At 41.3% G+C, this 14,988-nt stretch overlaps 1 protein-coding gene across 1 annotated transcript in view; it reads left to right on the forward strand.

Moving 5' to 3' along the window:
- The first annotated feature begins 10,717 nt into the window (after positions 1–10,717).
- Positions 10,718–14,988, forward strand: part of LOC146699768 (endothelial cell-selective adhesion molecule-like) — a 127,382-nt gene continuing 123,111 nt past the window's right edge. Inside the window, exon 1 of the mRNA XM_085471465.1 lies at positions 10,718–10,896. Coding sequence (XP_085327591.1) covers positions 10,718–10,896 — 179 coding nt within the window. The remainder of the gene's footprint in view (positions 10,897–14,988) is intronic.

The following is a 14,988-nucleotide window of genomic DNA, read 5'->3' on the forward strand; positions in this document are numbered from 1 at the left end:
GGCTTGTATTGCTGGCTGAGCGATCCACAATACACAAGGGCCTGTGCTTCAGGCTGAGGACATTCACATTACACCAGGGCCTGTGGTGCTTGCCAATACCATCCACATTACACCAGGGCCACTGTTGTTGGCTTAGGCCATACACTTTACACCAGGGACACTGCTTCCTGTGAGGCGATCTTCACCACACCAGGGACTGTACTGTTGGATGAGGCCATCCACATTACACCAGGGCCTGTGCTACTCGATGATACCATCCACATTTCACCAGGGATTGTGTTGCTGGCTGATGCTTTCCAGAAAACATAAGGGCCTTTACTACTGGCTGAGGATATTCACATTACACCAGGGCCTGTGGTGCTGGCCAATATAATCCACATTTCACCAGGGCCACTGTTGTTGGCTGAGGCCATACACATTACACAAGGGACAGTGCTTCCTGTGAGGCCATCTTCACCACACAAGGGTCTGTGCTTTTGGTTGAGGCGATCCACATTACATCACGGCCTGTGATGCCGGCTTCTACCATCCACATTACACCAGGGAAAGTGATTGCTGTGTGGCCATCTTCACCCCACCAGGGCCTCTGCTCCTCGTTAATGCCATCCACATTACACCTGGGCCTCTGGTGCTGACCGATATCATGCACATTTCACCAGGGCCAGTGGTGTTGGCTAAGGCCATTCACATTACACCAGGGTGTGTGGTGCTGACCAATACCATCCATATTTCACCAGGGACAGAGTTGTTAGATAAGGCCATCCACATTACAACAGGGCCTGTGCTACTGGCTGAGGACATTTACATTTCATCAGGGCCTGTGGTCATGGCTGAGGACATTCACATTACACCAGGGCCTGTGGTGCTGGCTAATACCATCCACATTTCACCTGGGCCAGTGTTGGTAGATGAGGCCATCCACATTACAACAGGCCCTGTGCTACTGGCTGAGGCCATCCACATTATACCACGGCATGTGCTCCTTGTGAGGCTATCGTCAACACACCAGGGCCTGTATTGCTGGCTTAGGCCATCCACATTGCACCAGGGCTAGTGCTCCCTCTGAGGCCAACTTCACGACAGCAGGGCCTGCGCAGCTGTCGTGAAGTCTGAGGTCATCTACATTTCACAAGAGCCTTTGTTGCTGGCTGATGTGATCCACATTGGAAGGGAGACTCGGCTTCGCACCCTTCATTCACCCGTAGCTAGCCAGGCCCCTGTAACTGGTGCAGCCGAAGATAGCGTAGGCCCCGCTAGCTGTTCCCCGGCAGACCCCAAGCAGCTGGGGAAAGAGGGCGGCTGGGTGACGGTGAGGAGGAAGCATAGTCCTAAACAGAATCCCCAGGTACACCACCAACCCGTTCATGTGTCTAACTGTTTTTTCCCACTCGGCGACACGCCCGCCGGGGGTCAAAATCTGGTAATTGGTGATTCTGTTCTCAGACATGTGAAGCTAGAGACACCAGCAACCATAGTCAATTTTCTTCCAGGGGCCAGAGCAGGCGACATTGAAGGAAATTCAAAACTGCTGGCTAAGGATAAACGTAAATTCAGTAAAATCATAATTCACGTCGGCAGTAATGACACCCAGTTACGCCAATCGGAGGTCACTAAAAGCAATATTGAATCGGTGTGCAACTTTGCCAAAACAATGTCAGATTCTGTAGTTTTCTCTGGTCCCCTCCCCAATCAGACCAGGAGTGACATGTTTAGCCGCATGTTCTCCTTAAATTGCTGGCTGTCTGAGTGGTGTCCCAGAAACGATGTGGAATTCATAGATAATTGGCAAACCTTCTGGAGGAAACCTGATCTTGTTAGGAGAGACGGCATCCATCCCACTTTGGATGGAGCAGCTCTCATTTCTAGAAATATGGACAAATTTATTAAACCCCCCAAAATATGACTATCCAGAGTTGGGACCAGGAAGCAGAGTTGCAGTCTTACACGCATCTCTGCAGCTTCTCTCCTCCTGCTACCCCCCCATCTCCTTACACAGAGTTTCTGTCTGCTTTCTCAGACTTTTTATCTGATTTAGTGCTCAGCTCAGATAAAATAATTATTGTGGGTGATTTTAACATCCATGTAGATGCTAAAAATGACAGCCTCAACATGGCATTTAATCTGTTATTAGACTCAATTGGCTTTTCATAAAAAGGAAAAGAACCCACCCACCACTTTAATAATCACACTCTAGATCTTGTTTTAACATATGGCATAGAAACTGAACATTTAACAGTGTTTCCTGAAAACCCTCTCATCATCATGTGATCATTTCCTGATAACATTTACATTTAAAATAATTGATTACACAGCAGTGGAAAGTAGACTTTATCAAAGTAGATGTCTTTCTGAAAGTGCTGTAACTAAGTTTAAGAATATAATCCAACCACTGTTATCATCTTCAATGCCCTGTACCAACATAGAGCAGAGCAGCTATCTGAATACTACTCCAACAGAGGTCGATTATCTTGTTAATAATTTCACCTCCTCACTACATACGACTCTGGATACTGTAGCTCCTGTGAAAACTAAGGTCTCAAATCAGAAGTACCTGACTCCGTGGTATAATTCTCAAACACACAGCCTAAAGCAGATGACTCGTAAGCTGGAGAGGAAATGGCGTGTCACAAATTTAGAGGATCATCATTTAGCCTCGAGAAATAGTGTGTTGCTTTATAAGAAAGTCCTCCGCAAAGCCAGAACATCTTACTATTCGTCACTGATTGAAGAAAATAAGAATAACCCCCAGTTTCTCTTCAGCACTGTAGCCAGGCTGACAAAAAGTCAGAGCTCTTTTGAGCCAACCATCCCTTTAACGTTAACTAGGAATGACTTCATGAACTTCTTCACAAATAAAATTCTTATCATTAGAGAAAAAATTACCAATAATCATCCCACAGATGTAATATTATCTACAGCTACTCTTAGTACCATTGATGTTATATTAGACTCTTTTTCTCCAATTGATCTTTCTGAGTTAACTTCAATAATTACTTCCTCCAAGCCATCAACGTGTCTTGTAGACCCCATTCCTACAAAACTGCTCAAAGAAGTCCTGCCATTAATTAATTCTTCAATCTTAAATATGATCAACCTATCTCTAATAATCGGCTATGTACCACAGGCCTTCAAGCTGGCTGTAGTTAAACCTTTACTCAAAAAGCATCTCTAGACCCAGCAGTCTTAGCTAATTATAGGCCAATCTCCAACGTTCCTTTCATATCAAACATCCTTGAAAGAGTAGCTGTCAAACAGCTAACAGATCATCTGCAGAGGAATGGTTTATTTGAAGAGTTTCAGTCAGGTTTCAGAGCTCATCACAGCACAGAAACAGCTTTAGTGAAGGTTACAAATGATCTTCTTATGGCCTCTGACAGTGGACTCATCTCTGTGCTTGTCCTGCTAGACCTTAGTGCAGCATTCGATACTGTCGACCATAATATCCTATTAGAGCGATTAGAACATGCTGTAGGTATTACAGGTACTGCACTGCAGTGGTTTGTATCATATCTATCTAATAGACTCCAATTTGTACATGTAAATGGAGAGTCCTCTTCACACACTGAGGTTAATTATGGAGTTCCACAGGTTCAGTGCTGGGACCAATTTTTTTTACACTATACATGCATCATTAAAAGACATACATACATTTTCACTGCCATGCAGATGACACCCAGCTCTATCTGTCCATGAAGCCAGATAACACACACCAATTAGTTAAACTGCAGGAATGTCTTAAAGACATAAAGACCTGGATGGCCGCTAACTTTCTGCTTCTTAATTCAGATAAAACTGAGGTTATTGTACTCGGCCCTGAAAAGCCTAGAAATATGGTATCTAACCAGATTCTTACTCTGGATGGCATTACCTTGGCCTCCAGTAACGCTGTGAGGAACCTTGGAGTCATTTTTGACCAGGATATCTCCTTCAACGCACATATTAAACAAATATGTAAGACTGCGTTCTTCCATTTGCGCAACATCTCTAAAATTAGAAATATCCTGTCTCAGAGTGACGCTGAAAAACTAGTTCACGCATTTATTACTTCCAGGCTGGACTACTGTAATTCATTATTATCAGAATGTCCAAAAAACTCACTGAAAAGCCTTCAGCTAATCCAAAATGCTGCAGCAAGAGTCCTGACAGGGACTAGAAAGAGAGAGCATATTTCTCCTGTTTTGGCTTACCTTCAAACCCAGAATTGAATTCAAAATCCTGCTCCTCACATACAAGGTCTTAAATAATCAGGCCCCATCTTATCTTAATGACCTTGTAGTACCATATCACCCCATTAGAGCACTTAGAGCACTGATCCTGAATCCTCCCGTAGTTATGCTGCGATAGACGTAGGCTGCCGGGGATTCCCATGATGCGTTGAGTTTTTCCTTTCCAGTCACCTTTCTCACTCACTATGTATTAATACAGCGGTCCCCAACCCCCGGGCCTCGGTACCGGTCCGTGAATCGTTTGGTACCGGGCCACGAGAGTTGAGAGTTGAGGCTCAGGTGTGAAATGTATGGTTTTCAGGATTTTTATCGTTTTTTTAGCGTTATTTTGTTATCGTTTCTATCGTTAACTCGGTTTTCCTGGGTCTTTTCACGTGTGTTATGAATAAATCTTCTTTTTTACGGTACCGGTACTAGGCCGGTCTGTAAAAATATTGTCGGGCATGAACCGGTCCGTGGCGCTTAGGGACCGCTGTGTTAATAGACCTCTCTGCATTGAATCATATCTGTTATTAACCTCTGTCTCTCTTCCACAGCATGTCTTTTATCCTGTCTTCCTTCTCTTACCCTAACCGGTCGCAGCAGATGGCCCCGCCCCTCCCTGAGCCTGATTCTGCTGGAGGTTTCTTCCTGTTAAAAGGGAGTTTTTCCTTCCCACTGTCACCAAAGTGCTTGCTCATAGGGGGTCATATGATTGTTGGGTTTTTCTCTGTATCTATGAAGCCCCTTGAGGCGACTTTTGTTGTGATTTGGCGCTATATAAATAAAATTGAATTGAATTGAATTACGGATTAAAGCTGGGACATTTGTGGCCCCAGTGCATGTGCCCTATCTGCCTTGTTGGTGTCCTTGATTTTTAAAAGTAAAATGTCTTATTATGCTATAAATAAAGCCAGAGAGTGAAATCTGTGCTGATCCTAATACAAATACCTGAAGACAAAGTGCCTTGGTTGTTTTCGATTGTTCTTTTCATCAGACATAATAACTACTCAGATCTCCTGGACTTCTTTCTTTCTTTCTTTCTTTCTTTCTTTCTTTCTTTCTTTCTTTCTTTCTTTCTTTCTTTCTTTCTTTCTTTCTTTCTTTCTTTCTTTCTTTCTTTCTTTTCATTCCTGAAGACATGCACATCTTCAGGAACAAAGCTACAACCCAGATGACATTGTCAAAAGTGTCTTTAACTGAGCTTTGAGAAAAGGTGGACTGCTGAATGAAAGTAAGATTTGCATTTGGTTTGGAAATCAAACTCCTTGACCAATACTTAATATTCCTTTTCCATATTTTCTAACACACACACACACACACACACACACACCAACAGATATTGTGTATATATAAATGGTGAATGCTCATATCGAACATGGGCCAAGTTTCAAATAATGAGGTCAGTATATGTACAAGTAATCCCTGCTCCAAGCACAGAAGTACCACCCACCTGCTATTCAAAACTTCTGAGGAGCAGCCAATAAGACAAAGGTTGGCTCAAAGAGAGGACAGCTAAACTGGCAAATTTCAAATGGAAGATAAATTGAAGGACTGCACCAAGACTCAGTATAGGATAAATAAGCATATTTTCAGCAATGAATCACACAAATTTGCTGTAGTGCACAAATTAAAGTATGGAGCTGGAAATAAACATAATTAGCTCTCTTTAAGGGACTAAAACATCTCTAGATTGTATTTTGAATAGATCATGAGTGGTCCATTTTTTTTGTCATTTGCTATAATAAAATCCCCCTCATAATGTAGTGAAGAGTTGCCAAGGCCATCTATCTGCAGCCGTGGTTTTTAAGATGCGGTACTTTTTAAAATACACACAGTGGGACACTGCCATAGACTGGTGAACTGTACAGGGTGTACCTTGCTCAGTCTGTGACAGCTGCTCCAGCCCTTCATGACCCTTAATCAGATACACCATTAAAAAGGGGGTGGATGGATTGACAGAGGATCAGAGGTATGGTGGACTGTAACTAAATAATTAAATAGAAAAAATTAACTGTAAAAATAAATCTGTTAGGGTGCCTGGGTTCGTTGACCCAAAATTTTGAGTTTTACATTATTATTGAACTTTGATTTTGCCATTATTTATCATTTCTAGTCTTTTGGTTTCTTAGAGTTCTGTCTTCTGGTTTCTGTCTCTGTGTTACATAGTTGTTCTGTCTCCCCCTGTCTGCTGTATCCCTCGTCAAGTCCGCGTTGTCTGTGTTATGTTTCCTGTTTTACTTTGAAAGTCCATGTCTCATGTTAATGTATCTGGATTTGCTTCCCTTGTCTCGCTACCCTTATTTGTCCCAGCTGTGTTTCTCTGTTGTCTCCCATTCCCTGATGGCTCTCTCTGGGTATGTAAGCCCTGAGTTTTCTTTGGTTGCGATCTCCCTCATCCTATGCTGTGTGTTCTGTTTGGCTGCCTGTGTAAGTTTCTTTTGGTATTCTTGCTTTTGTTATATTTGTGTTTAGCGTTAAAGCTGTTTTGAGTTCACACTTTTACCTCCAAGTGTCTGCACATTGGGTCCACAGTTCCTGCCTGCACACAGCACATGACAAAATCATTGTGTAAAAACAAAACGCTGTCTTCTTTATTGACCATTTACCGTCAAACACATTTCAACTATAAGCTTTCATCAGTGCAAACCAAAGCCACATCCCCAGATATAGAACCATGGGAGGTTTAAACACTAATTAGTGTGAATGCTTGAAAAGTTAAATCAGAAGAGCAGGCTGTCTTTACACTGTCACCACGTCCATATAATAAACTCCACAGGCATGAAAAATGAGAATTCAGTAGACATGACATATGTGAGTGAAGTTGGCCCCCCCACCTTCTTCAAATCCAACAAAAGTGGTATCAAACGTTTGTGCTGCAAAAATTGTCGTTTGTGCTGCTATCATTTTAAAGATATTAATCAAAATTTCTAGAGGTCATCAGAGGTCAACCAGCCCCCCCACATTAATTAAATCAAACAATGGGTGTCAATCAGCTGTGCTACGTTTGTGCTGGTTTGTGCGGCTTCTGTTTTAAAGATATTAATGAAAATGTAAAGGTCAACCAGCCCCCCCCCCCCCCCCCCCACACACACACACACATTAATGGAATCGAACAAAATTGATGTCAAACATTTGTGCTACGTTTGTGCTGGTTTGTTCTGCAAAAATTGTTGTTTGTGCTGCTATCATTTTAAAGATATTCAAGAAAATTTATAGAGGTCATCAGAATTCAACCAGCTCTCCCACATTAATGGAATCAAACAAAACTGGTGTCAATCAACTGTGCTGTGTTTGTGCTGGTTTGTGCTGCTAAAATTGTCGTTTGTGCTGCCTCTGTTTTAAAGATATTAATGAAAATGCAAACGTCAAAAGGTCAACCAGCCCCCCCACATCACCCAAATCAAACAAAAGTTGATGTCACAGGTTTGTGCTGCAAAAATTTTTATTTGTGGTGCTATTATTTTAAAGATATTAATAAAATTCCATCCATCCATCCATTTGCTTATCCTTTTAAGGGTCGCAGGGGGTGCTGGAATCTATCCCAGCTGTCATAGGGCAAGAGGCAGGGTACATCCTGGACAGGTTGCCAGTCTGTCACAGGGCCAACACACAGGGACAGACAACCATTCGCACTCACATTCACACCTATGGGCAATTCGGATTAACCAATTAACCTATCACCACAAGCTGCATGTCTTTGGAGAGAGCCCGGAGAGAACCCACGCAAACATGGCGAGAGAACCTGCAAACTCCACACAGAAAGACCCTGACGTGATGGTGGAATTGAACTCAGGACCTTCTTGCTGTGCGGCAACAGTGCTAACCACCGTGCTGCCGTAATAATAACATTAAATAACATTTATGAAGAAATTAAAAGGGGCATGCCAGTGGGTGCGTATCAGTTTATAATTGGATAAGGTGTTTTGAGCCATTAAGCATGTGAGTGAAGTTGGCCCCCCACCTTCTTCAAATCCAACAAAAGTGGTATCAAACGTTTGTGCTGGTTTGTGCTGCTAAAATTGTCGTTTGTGCTGCCTCTGTTTTAAAGATATTAATGAAAATGTAAAGGTCAAAAGGTCAACCAGCCCCCCCACATTAATGGAATCGAACAAAATTGATGTCAAACGTTTGTGCTGGTTTGTGCTGCAAAAATTTACGTTTGTGCTGCTATCATTTTAAAGAAATCCATACAAATTTCTAGAGGTCATCAGAGGTCAACCAGCCCCCCCACATTAATGGAATCAAACAAAACTGGTGTCAATCAACTGTGCTACGTTTGTGCTGGTTTGTGCTGCCTCTGTTTTAAAGATATTAATGAAAATGTAAAGGTCAAAAGGTCAACCAGCCCCCCCACATTAATGGAATCGAACAAAATTGATGTCAAACATTTGTGCTGGTTTGTGCTGCAAAAATTTACGTTTGTGCTGCTATCATTTTAAAGAAATCCATACAAATTTCTAGAGGTCATCAGAGGTCAACCAGCCCCCCCACATTAATGGAATCAAACAAAACTGGTGTCAATCAACTGTGCTACGTTTGTGCTGGTATGTGCTGCAAAAATTTACGTTTGTGCTGCTATCATTTTAAAGAAATCCATACAAATTTCTAGAGGTCATCAGAGGTCAACCAGCCCCCCCACATTAATGGAATCAAACAAAACTGGTGTCAATCAACTGTGCTACGTTTGTGCTGGTTTGTGCTGCCTCTGTTTTAAAGATATTAATGAAAATGTAAAGGTCAAAAGGTCAACCAGCCCCCCCACATTAATGGAATCGAACAAAATTGATGTCAAACATTTGTGCTACGTTTGTGCTGGTTTGTGCTGCAAAAATTTACGTTTGTGCTGCTATCATTTTAAAGAAATCCATACAAATTTCTAGAGGTCATCAGAGGTCAACCAGCCCCCCCACATTAATGGAATCAAACAAAACTGGTGTCAATCAACTGTGCTACGTTTCTGCTGGTATGTGCTGCAAAAATTTACGTTTGTGCTGCTATCATTTTAAAGAAATCCATACAAATTTCTAGAGGTCATCAGAGGTCAACCAGCCCCCCCACATTAATGGAATCAAACAAAACTGGTGTCAATCAACTGTACTACGTTTGTGCTGGTTTGTGCTGCCTCTGTTTTAAAGATATTAATGAAAATGTAAAGGTCAAAAGGTCAACCAGCCCCCCCACATTAATGGAATCGAACAAAATTGATGTCAAACGTTTGTGCTACGTTTGTGGTGGTTTGTGCTGCAAAAATTGTCGTTTGTGCTGCATCTGTTTTAAAGATATTAATGTAAAGGTCAAAAGGTCAACCAGCCCCCCCACAGTAATGGAATCGAATAAAAGCCTTCAGTTTTCAGGCCCCTCTTCTGTGGAACCAGCTTCCAGTTTGGATTCAGGAGACAGACACTATCTCTACTTTCAAGATTAGGCTTCAAACTTTCCTTTTTGCTAAAGCATATAGTTAGGGCTGGACCAGGTGACCCTGAATCCTCCCTTAGTTATGCTGCAATAGACATAGGCTGCCGGAGGATTCCCATGATGCATTGAGTTTTTCCTTTCCAGTCACCTTTCTCACTCACTATGTGTTAACAGACCTCTCTGCATTGAATCATATCTGTTATTAACCTCTGTCTCTCTTCCACAGCATGTCTTTTATCCTGTCTTCCTTCTCTCACCCCAACCGGTCGCAGCAGATGGCCGCCCCTCCCTGAGCCTGGTTCTGCTGGAGGTTTCTTCCTGTTAAAAGGGAGTTTTTCCTTCCCACTGTCGCCAAAATGCTTGCTCATAGGGGGTCATATGATTGTTGGGTTTTTCTCTGTATCTATGAAGCACCTTGAGGCGACTTATGTTGTGATTTGGCGCTATATAAATAAAATTGAATTGAATTGAATGTTTCATTAGAGTGGATGTGGCACACTTAATCAAAATGATTTGCCAGTGGGACTGTTTGAGAAAAAAGCCTCATCGGGTGAGGGATTTCTATGTGCAATCAATGGCACAACTTGTCAAGTCCCAATCCTTGGAAGAAGCAAAGGTCCTAATACGCAGCATTGCTATTGTGGCATTAAGTGAGACAGAAGGCTGTGACAGTTTTGGAAACCCCATTATGTCAGAAGTGTCCAAATCAAATCTGAAAAGAAAAATTGCAGATGAGACTATGTCTGTTTCTGATGACAAGGAAGAAGAAGACATTAGATTGGATCCATGCACAGAAATAAACACCGACTTAAGGCAGTGGGTGGCAGATATTTGTGAGGGGAGCAGGTGCCATGCTGAAGATCATGGTGATCGAGACAATATGCACTATCTACCTGAGCTCGTCCCACACCTAATACCTACCACTCTGGACTGGAGAAATGGTTCCCCTATTTCAGAGCGAAAAACTCACTGCAACTTCAGCTAATGTTGAAGCAGAGTTCAAGAACATTAAACATGGTCTGTTTAAGCATGAAAATCTCCCTATAAGGATAGATAAATTCATTGCATGTCATCTTGGTTTTATTGAAGGGAACATGCGGATCTGTTCTGCAAAACAAATACGAAAAGAAGCAGAGGTTGCCAGACAGGATAGTACAGTGAAGCGTCAGTATCCACACAAAACCTTTGTGGAGCAGGAAGTGGATGATAACCCCTCTCAGGAGCCCAAAATTGACACAGACATAGACATACAGGAAGGGCACGAAGTACTGCAGTGCGTTTCACGTTGATATCAGGCGCCTCCTAAAAAGGGAAAAGAAAAGTTAATTTAACGCAAAGTTTTCAGGTGTCATTCTTTGGGGAGAATACATGTTTATGAAACTGCATGACATCAGACTCTACCAAATTTTGGGACTTTTCTTTTAAGATACAACCTTTCTGTCTCTTGTGACAGAGAGTCTGTTTCTTAATCATTTGACAAAACCCTACACAGTATTTTAAAATAGTGTTCTCCAGATCAGAGCTGTAATCTATATAGAACATGGGGTTCAAAGCAAGGAAAAATTGTGTTTATCAGTGAAACTTTTAATTTGTGTTAATTTTATCATTATCAATATATGAAATCTTCACCTTAAGGGACTTAATGAATGGTTTCTTCTAAAAATTAGAAATGATTGAGTCATTTCACATCATATGAAAATATTAATTTTTAATACAAATTTGGCCCTACAAAAATGGAAACTCAGTAACAAAGATAATGGAGATTCTCTAAACACGAGCGAATATCACAGTAAAATTGTTGATTGTGATTTACACATTGGATGTATCCTCAGTGATTTGGTACAATTATACAACATTTTATAAGAACTGAACAACTGATGAAACTAATTATAGACCAATCTCCAACCTTCCTTTCATATCAAAAACCTTGAAAGAGTAGTTGTCAAACAGCTAACAGATCATCTGCAGAGGAATGGCTTATTTGAAGAGTTTCAGTCAGGTTTCAGAGTTCATCACGGCACAGAAACAGCTTTAGTGAAGGTTACAAATGATCTTCTTATGGCCTCTGACAGTGGACTCATCTCTGTGCTTGTCCTGCTAGACCTTAGTGCAGCATTCGATACTGTCGACCATAATATCCTATTAGAGCGATTAGAACATGCTGTAGGTGTTACAGGTACTGCACTGCAGTGGTTTGTATCATATCTATCTAATAGACTCCAGTTTGTTCATGTAAATGGAGAGTCCTCTTCACAGACTGAGGTTAATTATGGAGTTCCACAGGGTTCAGTGCTAGGACCAATTCTGTTTACATTATACATGCTTCCCTTAGGCAGCATCATTAAAAGACATAGCATACATTTTCACTGCTATGCCGATGACTCCCAGCTCTATCTGTCCATGAAGCCAGATAACACACACCAATTAGTTAAACTGCAGGAATGTCTTAAAGACATAAAGACCTGGATGGCCGCTAACTTTCTGCTTCTTAATTCAGATAAAACTGAGGTTATTGTACTCGGCCCTGAAAAGCCTAGAAATATGGTATCTAACCAGATTCTTACTCTGGATGGCATTACCTTGGCCTCCAGTAACGCTGTGAGGAACCTTGGAGTCATTTTTGACCAGGATATCTCCTTCAACGCACATATTAAACAAATATGTAAGACTGCGTTCTTCCATTTGCGCAACATCTCTAAAATTAGAAATATCCTGTCTCAGAGTGATGCTGAAAAACTAGTTCACGCATTTATTACTTCCAGGCTGGACTACTGTAATTCATTATTATCAGGATGTCCAAAAAACTCACTGAAAAGCCTTCAGCTAATCCAAAATGCTGCAGCAAGAGTACTGACAGGGACTAGAAAGAGAGAGCATATTTCTCCTGTTTTGGCTTCCCTTCATTGGCTTCCTGTTAAATCCAGAATTGAATTCAAAATCCTGCTCCTCACATACAAGGTCTTAAATAATCAGGCCCCATCTTATCTTAATGACCTTGTAGTACCATATCACCCCATTAGAGCACTTCGCTCTCGCTCTGCAGGCCTACTTGTTGTTCCTAGAGTATTTAAAAGTAGAATGGGAGGGAGAGCCTTCAGTTTTCAGGCCCCTCTTCTGTGGAACCAGCTTCCAGTTTGGATTCAGGAGACAGACACTATCTCTACTTTCAAGATTAGGCTTCAAACTTTCCTTTTTGCTAAAGCATATAGTTAGGGCTGGACCAGGTGACCCTGAATCCTCCCTTAGTTATGCTGCAATAGACATAGGCTGCCGGAGGATTCCCATGATGCATTGAGTTTTTCCTTTCCAGTCACCTTTCTCACTCACTATGTATTAACAGACCTCTCTGCATTGAATCATATCTGTTATTAACCTCTGTCTCTCTTCCACAGCATGTCTTTTATCCTGTCTTCCTTCTCTCACCCCAACCAGTCGCAGCAGATGGCCCCGCCCCTCCCTGAGCCTGGTTCTGCTGGAGGTTTCTTCCTGTTAAAAGGGAGTTTTTCCTTCCCACTGTCGCCAAAATGCTTGTTCATAGGGGGTCATATGATTGTTGGGTTTTTCTCTGTATCTATGAAGCGCCTTGAGGCGACTTATGTTGTGATTTGGCGCTATATAAATAAAATTGAATTGAATTGGGTCCAACTCCTGCCTGCCGCACAGCGATTCATGACACGGGTCTTTTAACCTAAAAATGTTTTAATGGCCATGAAGAAAGGACTCTTCAATAGATCTTTCAACTCACCTGTGTTTACTGTCTCCACCTGAAATTAATTGCAGTCTGAATTTTTTTTTTCTTCTGTCCTTTTGTCTTCGGTCTTCAGCCTTGGAAGGAAAAAATAAAAATATTGAAAACCTTATTAGCACACTAAATATACAAAACCTTGCTATATTTCAATTGTTTTAGATTGAAGTTGCCACTGCTAGCTAAGTCAGTTTTGAATCATGCTAATGAGAAGAAGAAAAAAAAACCCTGCCGAAACAATGAGGCTGCTGTTTTAAAAACGCCAACTTTCTTGCGTTGGCAAGTGGTCGTTAAAATATCATTAAGACCCTTTCTTTTTATGTAATTCTTAGTAAAACTGTTTTAATCGGTTAAAACTGACGACATAATCTATGTTTGAAAAAGAGCGCGAACAACAGCGAACCACTATTCACCACCTGGGTCTGTGCTTTTTAACACAGCAGCGCATTCGAAATCGAAGTTCTTGCCTGCAACATATTAATATACTTGCTTTTTTACGGAAAAAATAAACATAACGAAGGTTCCGTTTTACTTGCAAGTTTCTCCAAATGTGCTCTCCAGTCGCTCAAGAAGGGCAGCCATATTGAACAGAATTTTCTGTCAACGTCGTTCAGGTTAGAGAGAAAACGTCATGACGTAGTTGACATACACATGCGGAGCTCGGAAAAAAAACATTTACTCAAAAATCATAATTAAGAAAGCAGTATTTACTCTTAACTTCTAAGCCATGTACAATTATAACTGTTTGAATCGTTAACAGAACAAAAGTTTTAAGTTGTTTCAACTTTGGGGAATTTCAATTGTTATATCCACAAACTTTATAAGTCAGGTAGACTGTTGGGGTTTACAGTGCAGTAAAACTTGGCAAAGGACAATACTGTGTCATGAACACCTGTGCCTTTGATGCCTTCTGTCAAAGTCTGTGCTGCGCTTACTGTGACAGTCGTACTGCTCAAAACATGTTGAATAGTTCAGAGGAGAACAAAGTATTCCAGCTTGTGAAATCCCTTGCTTCAAAGGGTGTCACTCAACATGCCTATTCATTGAGGGCAGAGGTGCTGAGCTCAATATTCTGCCCTGTTCAGTTGAAGACTGGTGTTCATCGTGTTGATGCACAGTGCCATGTGTCCACAGTAATTCAAAAAACAATGATGGAAAATCCAAGTGTTCACTTCACAAGACAGTGTTCCTCCCAGTACTGCAAACTTTACACACCAAACACAAGGCAAATACCTTTTGTTTCCATTGATCTGTCAGTCCTCTCAGCTTCTGGCATAGCTCACCTTCAGTCTGCTGTTGAACAAGGGCTCAACCTTCCAGCATCGCCATGCCTAAGACCAATCGAAAGTCCTGATGCATCTCCAACAGCATTTAAAACAGATTCATCAGGAAAGCAACTTTGCACAGTAAGTAAGTAAGTAAGTAAACTTTATTTATTAAGCGCTTTTCGCAGACAGGCAATCACAAAGTGCTGTACACAAATATTAAAATAAACAATAAAATCAATAGACATTATATACAATGTAAAAGATCAAATGTAAATAATGTAAAAAAATAAAATAAAATAAAATATGTAGATCAACAAAAGGCTTGTTTGAACAGAAGAGTTTTTAACTGTTT

This window comes from Copadichromis virginalis, linkage group LG10, assembly GCF_057382275.1.
Source record: "Copadichromis virginalis isolate Kocher_CV1m ecotype Utaka linkage group LG10, C_Virginalis_male_GT1.1, whole genome shotgun sequence".
Classification (NCBI taxonomy): Eukaryota; Metazoa; Chordata; class Actinopteri; order Cichliformes; family Cichlidae; genus Copadichromis; species Copadichromis virginalis.